Raw genomic sequence first — 9615 nt, 5'->3', positions numbered from 1 at the left:
GGGGCACCGCGGCCCACCCGGAGCCCTCCTCCCTCCGGCCCCGCCGAGAGCCGCCCGCCGCCTCGGGCGCAGCCGCCAGGTCAACCCGCCGGGCCAGGGGCGCGATGGCCCTCGCAGCACCCCGGCTCTGTCCCGGGGGCGGCCAACCCCTTCCTCTCCTCCTTCCCACCGCCGAGCCCCGCGCCGGAGCCCCCCTGGCAAAGCCTCTTCGCCGCGTCCTGCCGGGGGCCGAGAGCCCCCCTCCCCGGAGCGCCTGAGCCCCGGCCCTCGGATCGGGGATCCCAGCGGATCGGGGATCCCGGCCCTGCTCCGTGGCCGGCGTTCCTGCAGCCCTCAGCACGCCGATCTGCCCAGAAGGACGCCGAGAGCTCATCTCCACCCCCCCCCTACTCCCGCTGCTACCCCCGGAGCCAGAGGAGGGCTGTCCCTGGGGCCGGAGGCTGTTCTCTGTGCATTGGGATTATCAGACCCGGACGGTGCCTGGCTGCGGCCGTGCATGAACCTACAGACCCCCGGGAGGCTCGCCTCCCGGGTTAGAGTTAGAAAGAAACCCGTCACTCTGTGGAGGGGTGAAACAAACCCTGTACAACCAGCAACACCAGCCCAAGCCTTCCTGCCTTCTTGCAACCAACTTCACCCCACACCCCCCAGCCGTGAGATTTCCCTCTTTTCCTCCTCCCTCCGCTCTCCTTCCCTCGGAGGCTGCAGGATGAGGCTCTTCCTTCTGCCTGCCTCAGGGTAAAAGCGTACCCTGGGGGCGGCACCACACATCTGGCAGGGACTTGAAAGGTTTTAATCCAGCCTCCGCTGCAATCAACAATGGCCAATGAACCGGTGATCCTGAATGTCTATGATATGGTGAGTACCAAACAGTTTGGGCTATGGGGAGCAGAGGGATTGGGAGGGAGCTTGTGCTTGGAGGCAGGCATTGCACGAAGAGGAGCCAAGCACAGATCCCCAGAGAGGGTGATGTCCACCCTCCTCCAGCAGTCTCCTCATCTAAATATGTCATGTTCTGTTCTGGCTGTCAGACATGACGCTGACCACTGGTTTTGTTTGTTTGTTTGTTTTTTTCTTTGAAATGTTTAGCACGTTGTGGCAGATTACAGGTAAAACTGTGCAGGATTTTCTGCAGGATTTTTCAGGAGCAGCAGTGGGTGAGGGGAGGACTTTTTAATTTCCAGTGTCCCAGTTAAGAAAGAAGATGTGATCACCTCTCTCTAGGAGCCAGTCATCATTTAATTTTAAGTGATGAAGCACTGCCAGGCTGTGAGGAAGGGGTCAGGATATCATCCAGGGATGAGAAACATCTGTAGAATTGTATTAAGGATGTGGTTTCTAGGCTAATAATTTGGATCAGTCCCTCATATACATGAGACAGTAGTTAATCATTGTCTCTGAAGGTTAATTGGAACAGCAGGAATAAAAAGCAGTCTGAACTGATGAAGTTTCAGCACAGGGAGGAGCATACGGACATGCTGCTTGGAAATGTTTCTTGGAAGTTCATAACAAAGCAAGTTGCTTCCCTTGCCCTCCTTCTGCAAGGGACAATGTCAGTGGAAGCTCCCTGGGCTAACAAATTAGATTATCTCTGAATCCCATCCGTGGCACAAGCCCCCAGAAAGAAGAAGGCTTGGCACAACCTGTTTGCTCTTTTGCCCTGCACAAGTTTAGGATAGATGTGTTAAACTGAGGAACGTTTTGATGGCAATGTACATCCTCTCCTGCATTTATGAGCTAGTGGTTAAAAAAAAAAAAAAAAGTTTTCAATTTTTCCAAAGAATTGAGTGAACTTTACTGGGGAAAATATAAGTTTATGTGGCCCATGTCCTGACTGGCTCTATACATCCAGATCCGTACTTTTAAGATTATGGCATACTTTTGGCATACTTTTGTTTTTTGTCATCAAAGGGTGACAACTTTCAATAGGAAGGCCGCAGAGTAATGTAGGTTTCTCTGTTGGGAAAATCCAATGAATAGCCACCAAAGAGTGGGCTCTGGTAAATGCCAAACCTCATCACAAAGATAAAGTGATCTTTTGTTGGCTGAAAAAGGTGGATTATTTCCTGAGGGAAGAGGGGGTGGTAAGGACTCCTCAGGTAGGACTGTCTCTGTATTGAAGGACAGTCTGGAAAGCACAAGAATAGCTTGAAGCTGCCTCTTCCAGAGCTAGTACTGGCAAAGTTGACCAAGTTGGTGCAAACTCCTTCCCTAGACTTTGGTCTTGAGTGTTTAATGGTCAGTTGTTTGGCAGCCTGAACTGTGGGCTTCCCCAAGCTGTTCTTCAAGCCATAGGTCTGGTAACCCAAGCAACTGGTGGCTAGATCGTGGTAACAAGAGGCTGACGTTGCACACATACACACAAGAGTTCCTAGCTAATAATGTGAAGAAGGTAAAGGACTTGTGTTGCCTTTTGTTATATGCACCGTCTTCCTCGCATTTTTTCACTTTGTTCTGCTGCAGGCTGTGGTCTGAACTTTCCTCTCAGTCACTGTTGAGCTGTCTCAAATCAGTTAATATTTTGGTACTGAGCTGAAGAGATCTGAATACTGGACAGATCTGGTCTTTGCCTTCTTTTTAAGGTCATTGACACCAAAGATGAAGTTCAAACGTAGCTGCGGAGAATGGACTTGCTGTTCATGGTCACTGTGTGCTGAGATGGACACCCAGACACAGTGAACTGAATCGAGGTCATCAGTGTAATTCAGACTGAGTAATTTTTGCATCCCAGCAAGCCATGCAAACCTTCCTGTGTCAGTGCTAACTCCATGGGTTAACCGCAAGTTAATGCTCTGTACATAGAAACCATTCTATTTTCATATAGCATCTGTTTGACTACCACTGAGTCACCTCTAGTTCAAATCCTACATTATGATTATTGAGGCTACATGCTTTCCCATTGCTGCTATGATTTTAACACCACGGAGTTTGGAATGCAGCCATGCAAAATCTGCACTTTGTTACACTGTGGTGGGGAATTGCGGGGGAACTGGGAAATGAGCACATTTGCTTGAATGACTGTTGGAAAACTAGTCTCAAAGAAAAAAAAAAAAAGACAGCTGGGGATAACAATTAACTGGATGTAAAGCTCTGCTTTCCTGACAAGGAACATGACCCCTGTATGGCATCTGGAAGCACTTACACTGCAGGAAAGCTTACCCTTAGGGCAGAAGTTCAATTATGGGCTTTGTGCAGCTATGAAATACCCATTCTGTGTAGTCTTGTGTATTCAAAGATTATAGCCATTTATCCTTTTACCCATTGGATATGTACCACGCTTCTTTTAGAGGAAAAAAAACACAGCAACTTATGCTTAATGAGGTGTTTAGCACAAATAGCTAAAGCAGGTAGATCTATTTATTAGACTTATTTTCTTCAGCGTAAAGAATTGAGCAAATATCACTTGTATTCCAAGTGTTCAGAATATCTTCATCAAAAGCAATTTCCCTAACTCTCAGCATGCAGAGTGATTATATCCTGTTTTGTCTGTTGCTAAAGAGCTTCTACACACCAGTACACGCTTGCAAAAAAGACAGAGAGGGAGAACTTTGCTGCTCAACAAGGATATTTTAAAGAGTATGCAGGATGCTGAAGTCTGATGCAAGCTGTAAATGTGAATACAGAATAACAACGTGGATCAGGGGCTTGATTGTGGATGAATCTCTCCCAGTCTGAATCCATCTCTTGCATGGACTTAACCTAAGCCAACAGCTGTTTGGAGACCTGCAGGAAATAACTCTCTGTAAAATCTGGGACAGAGTTTGCTCCGATTAGTCAGTTATCACTTTACCTTTGGAAAGATAAGTCAATTTCCCTTTCATAACTTGCTGATCCCTTCCCTCCAAACCCCCTTAATAAGCTATTCATCATGGATGAGATCTTAGATCACAGGGTTGATTTTCTTCAGCCAGGATCTCATTCTGTTTCCTTACTGCTTTAATTCTTTCTGTCTTACTTTAGAATAGGTAACTACATCATTGTAACATTAATAAATGTCACTTCCTGAAATCTGACATAAGAGTGACTGCAAATATTGCCTAGTTTTAAATCTTTAACAAGCTAGCTAAACGCATTCAACTAAAAATAGTCACTTTGGCAGAGATTCAAGCTGGGGGCTCCCATCATGTTTTCAGCTTATTGCAAAGCACATTCATGCTATTAAGTTAAAAGAAAAGATATTTGCATCATTGCTGTCCCTTTTTATTGTAGGTATAGTTGTCCTGAATTTCCACTGTCTTCGCAGCTGAAAACATACAAAGCTGATCTGCTGGTATTTTTGCTTGTACTTTATGCTGGTGAAAACGAGCTCCTGAGATGATCCTTCTCCCACCTTTATCCCATGGATTCCACTGACATTGCTAATCATCCTCTCTGGAGTGATGGGAGGTAGATAACATTCAGGTCACTGTAGGCACGCTAGCGAACTTTAGAGAGGTAGCAAAAAATGTAATTCTTTATAATGGCCTTCCCAAACTCTTTTAGTTCTTTGTATCCTTTATGTCATTTGCCCTCTAAAGGGCTGATGGGCCATGGCTGATAGCAAAGGGTGGCCTTGCAGATGACAGGTTGGAGTCTCTCTTGCTTCACTGATGAGTGGGTGACAGTGTTGTTTTGATTTCTGCATCATACCACCGAGTGGGTCGGCCAAGTAGCCCTGACAGCAGAATAAATACCATACAGTTCCTGTCCCCACTAAGTGATAAAGGCCTCTGTTTTGTGTTTGTGGTATTACTGCTTGCAGCCTGTGCTGAAGAAGGGGTGGCATTTTGGCCAGGGGATGTAAAAGTATGGTCATGTGTGTTGCTTCTAGGAGTTCCAGGAAACCTGAATCTCACTCCTGATTTTTATCAGTGTGGTGGAACTGAGCATCCTGGGAGGCTGCATCGGCACAGAAGGAGGCATTTCTGGGGAGAGGAGGTGGTAGTACACAGTCACTGGGGGGGAAACCTCTACCTGTCACCAAAGTGGTGGACAAGTGTTGTGGAAGTGCAGTGCAGCACTCTTGTTTTAAGTACTTGTGTGTTCATATTTGCGGGCCCAAACTTTCATTAATCAGCCCCAGAGATCACAAGTGTCCGTCTTCACTACTGAGGTACTCTCCAAAGATCCTTGCATTTTGGAAGCTGTCACTTAATTCGTTAGGAGTTGATGAGCCCAGAGGGGTAAATTACCTTGAGTTCACTGTGACCACAGGGAGGGCTTCTGGCACCAGCCAGAGGGGCTGAGCAAACCCTGTGGGGTGGCAAAGCAGCTCCCTCTTTCTCTGCAAACATCTCTGGCAAACGAGCTGTGGCTCTGGACAGTGACAGCATAGTTGACCTTCGCTGTCCTTTCTCTGGTGGAGATACCACAATGTCTCAGCAGGGCCCAGTATGCTGTAACGAGTCCGTCCTTCTCCCTGGGAGAGGAGAAGTAGTTTCAGCTGGGCCACCAGGAAACACGGCCTGTGCTCCTCGTAGCCAGGCAGCAGAAGCTCATCACAGCCTGTGAGTGGCTCAGGTGGGGAGAAAAGCTTTGAAGAGGTTGTTTCTTTCTGACTTTATAAATGCCTTCTGTGGGGAGCTGGGCTCAGGGAATGAGGCCTGGCAGTGGGATGTTGCCTCAAGGAGGGGGAGTTGCATGGAACAGTCTGGCTTTCTTCACAGTCCCAGAAGGGAGGTAGGATTCTCAGACGAGCACGTTGTGGTGGGGAAACCTGCCTGTGGTATTCTGCAGCAGGCACTGGGATAGGGTGAGGGTTGGGTGTTGTTTATTTTATGTGCTCTAGGATTTTATGTGCTCTAGGAAGAGGCTTGTGAGAGAGTCCCTGAGTAGAGAGGACAGGCCAGTGATCTGTGAGGAAAAATCTAAAGCTAGAGGCTGTGTGGCCACAGTATAAACACACAATGCTTTAGTGCTTTAAGCTAATTTTTCTGTCACAGAATAGTATTATGGAGGTAGGAGCTCCTTTTCTTCCTGCTATTTTTGGCATTATGCTTGAACGTTCATTGCTTGCATCTGATTTGGAGATGGTGACCTGTATACAGGATTGAAAACCAGTGCAACCTTACCATTCTAGCATCCCTTTCTGTCTTCCTATGCAGGTGGAACAGGCAGAGTGAGTCTCCAGACCACTATAATTATGTGTTTTGAGACTGAAGGAATTAGAGCTTCTTTGTTCCTCTAGCTTCAGTACCGAAGGAGTCTTTGAATCTGCCTTAGAAGCAGCAGCAGGATTGCAAGCAGAACACTTCATTCTCTGGAGCAAATGTTTTAAGCACTGACTAAATCATGGAACATTTTATTACCTCTCTGTTTGGAGGGAAGAGTGAGTCTAGTTACTCAGAAAAATGTCAACATGTTTGTGATTACTGCAAGTAGAGGTCTCGGATGCTCTCACTTCACTTAGAAGGGAGAGGCGAGAAATCCTGTTGCAGGTGGTGGTCCCCCTTCTGCACTACTCAGGAGTTGTTTGTGAGCTGCTATGTATAGAGAAATACTGCATCACCTGACTGCCTTTGGTATTCCAGGAAGCCAAATGGAAAGCAGAAGGACCCTTTCATCAACTAGCTTGATAGCTACGGAGTTTCCTGCTGTGATGAGCTGAAGTGATTCTTTACGTCGATACAGCAACTTGTGGTCTTGAAAGGTGGAGTGATGGAGAGTCAGTGGGATCTCTTCTTTTTCTTTCCTCTTTCATATGTTGGCCAAACAATACATTTAACAAATGGAGAACAAAATGCAAAATATTGCTTTTAGGAGATTTTTAATTAAATTCTGGCATCTCCTAATATATTTTTTAAAAAATAGTTGTTCTGAAACAAAATCCCCACTTCTTAAAACACATTAAATGAAATGTTTTGACTCTTCCTAAAAATGTTTGCCAATCATCTCTGGCCAAAGCTATTTGCCAAATCTGAATCACTTCATTTCTCAAAAACACACTGTTCACTGAAGTTTGCTGTATTCTTCGAAAAGCTTGGTAGGTGTATGATATCCTTATTTGTTCTGTGACCACTCTCAAAGCTTGTTAGAATTTCATGAATAAGCCCTGGCTGAGGAAGATCTCTGGTGGCTTATCTTCTTCACAGGCTTCTTATGGGATGAGATTAAAGGTAGATCCTTAAATTGCTGAGTGACAAGGGGAGGATTATGGTCTTGGGATTTTACTTTGTCACTGACTCCATTTACATAGAACCTTACTCTGCTGCCTTCAGACCACATCCTGTACAGCATGCTGTGTAACAAAACAGACTGGTGAGATAGCACTTGCCTGGTGTCTCGTAGTGGGTTTCCCCACAGTGCTGTGACATGTCCTACATAAGTGCTGAACTGCTTCTCCTTCTTTGAGCAATTGAACTTGCTGCTAGTCACAGGCGGTAGTGGGAAGGGAGGATTGGTAGATATCAAATGCTTGTTTTCTTTGTCTTCATGGAGCTTTTAATTGGTTGCCTGTTGGCTTCTTGGTGAGATTGTTAAACTATGCTCATGCTGCATAGGTCTTGGAGGCACAGTTAAGTCAGGTGAAAAAAAGGTCCCACTGCAAAATCTGTGATGGTAATATACTATTGTTATATGTTATGTAGTATTACATGTTATTATGGATCCAGAGAAATCTCTGAGGAAAACTCTTGGTTAGAAGCCAGAGAGACTGAGTAGACCACTACTGCAAATGAGGGGAAGTAGGACAGTAGAGAAAGTTGCTCTCCTGGGATGTCAGCACAGTCCTTAGCCCAAGGTATGAGAGGACTATCCTCTGCTTCACTTCTCTTGGATGCAACATCTCCCAGTGCAAGCGTTTATGTCTTTAAAAATAAATAGGGTGTTATGGCAAAACTGCAAGCAGTACATCCAAGTTTTCAAATAAATCAAAGCTAGGCTTTGCTTCTGCTTTTCTTCTCCGAGTCTGCATCAATTCAATTGTAGTGACATCAGGCTGACCGCAGGCGGACCAGTCAGAGCAGGGTTGCTGCCTTGCTCTGCCTGAACGTAGGAGCGAAGGGAAGAGGAAAGCAGGTCAGTGATGCAGAGCACTGTGGCGTAGCCAGTGCCTGAGTCAAGCCTGTGGGAAAATGATGAAATGAAACAAGACATCCCTTCTTTCTTGTATCTTTGGAGAGAGGAAATCAATTGGAGGAAGAAGAGATAAAGCAGCTAATACACTGAGCTGCAGCTGAGTCCATTAGTTCAAGAAGCAGCAATTGGGATATGGCATCTGATCTAACCCAATTAAGAAGCTACAGAGTAAGTGGCATGGCCTGGGTTAATAAGCCCAGCGATGAAATGTGCCCATTTATGCATAATAAATGTTTTTTTGTTGTCTTAGCAACAGCCTGGAGATGCATTAATCCATCAGGAACAGTCTGGTTTGATGTTGTCAGGGTGACAAGCCGGCTACCTGTCCGCATTGCTGCTCATCTTCTCCAGCACCGCAGTTCTCTAGCTGACTACTCTAAGCTTGAGCATGAGATGTTTTATGATCTCCGTCTCTTGACTGTACACAGAGCGCTGCTCTCTCCAGCTGCAGTGTTCACCCCATCAGCAGCTCGTTGAACCGGTGCTCTGCTGCCCTGTGGGATGACTTGAACTGGCTCAACTGGAGCACTGCGGGAGTTCTTACTTCTGCGAGTGCCACATGTGCTAGGAAAGCTGCTCCACAATGTGCTCTCCTTCACATCGGCATTGGCAAATACTTGAAACCTTGATGAGTGAGGAGAACTAAGAAAAGGCTAACGCAGTGCAATAAATGCATGAGCTCTGCTTCTGGAGCAAAGCCTCACAGGTCCCTTGTTAGCCCAACTCCCACAGCAGTGCTCGAGTCGGCTCCTGCAGGTGCTAACCTGACTTAGTGCCTCTAAAGGAGCAAGGCAGCCTAAATTCCTGGAGAGGCAGAAGTTGGCTTGTTTATAGGCAGGGTTGCAGATATACATCCAGGTTCTCAAAGCAAGGTCAGTTCTAACTTTACAGAAAACTTCTGTTGCTCCTGGGACTTGTCCTTTAACCTCATCTACAGGCAAAATCACAACCCACTGACCTCTCTGAGCAGCTCTGAGAGAAGTGGCGGTTTACTCTTGAAGCTGTGTGGAAGCTGACTTCCAGGGAATTTTCTCTGGTGCTTTTTGGAGCTTCCCCCAACACCAAGGCAGGCTCCTTGTACAATGTGACACTTCTGGCAGCAAGGTTTAGCCTATGGCTCAGTAGGCTGTCAAGGTTCCTAAAGTTACTCGGATTTTATTTTTTCAAATCAGTCTTAGTACTGATAGAAGTTGATCGGTTGACAATACTGAAGACTGGTCACTCTCTTAACCAAAAAGATCCACACTGGCTGTAGCAAAGCAGAACCTTTTGGCATTTTGTACTTCATCCCTGGTTTATAGGTTTGAGCTGCACTGGTGCCATGGCTCAGCTGGCCATCAAGCCTCCTAGCGAGGCAGCCCATGGGGACCACTTCTACATGCAGGGGGGCTTCTGCTGTGGAGAGCTGAGCACCAGTGATGGAAACAAAGCCACCAAGTTGGAACAACTGTCAGATCCGTTTCTGAGCGTGGTGGTAGGCAGGTATACGCTTGTGCATTGGTGAGATGGACTGAATTTAAACGAGCGTCCTAGGACTGCAGGCTACTTTAGTGACCTGGG

At 46.4% G+C, this 9615-nt stretch overlaps 1 protein-coding gene across 5 annotated transcripts in view; it reads left to right on the top strand.

Annotated features, from left to right (window-relative positions):
• Positions 1 to 324: 324 nt before the first annotated feature.
• Positions 325 to 9615, top strand: part of LOC118168681 (deubiquitinase DESI2-like) — a 52768-nt gene continuing 43477 nt past the window's right edge. For 2 of the 5 annotated variants that reach the window (XM_035329246.1, XM_035329243.1), the window contains exon 1: positions 325 to 858. In XM_035329246.1, the coding sequence (XP_035185137.1) occupies positions 820 to 858 (39 nt within the window). In that variant the 5' untranslated portion in view covers positions 325 to 819. Of the gene's footprint in view, positions 859 to 5576; positions 5669 to 9615 lie in introns of those variants that run through there. The other 3 variants (XM_035329244.1, XM_035329245.1, XM_035329247.1) reach the window with 3 other exon arrangements.

This window comes from Oxyura jamaicensis, chromosome 5, assembly GCF_011077185.1.
Source record: "Oxyura jamaicensis isolate SHBP4307 breed ruddy duck chromosome 5, BPBGC_Ojam_1.0, whole genome shotgun sequence".
NCBI lineage: Eukaryota > Metazoa > Chordata > Aves > Anseriformes > Anatidae > Oxyura > Oxyura jamaicensis.
This window is presented reverse-complemented; position numbering and strand designations above follow the sequence as displayed.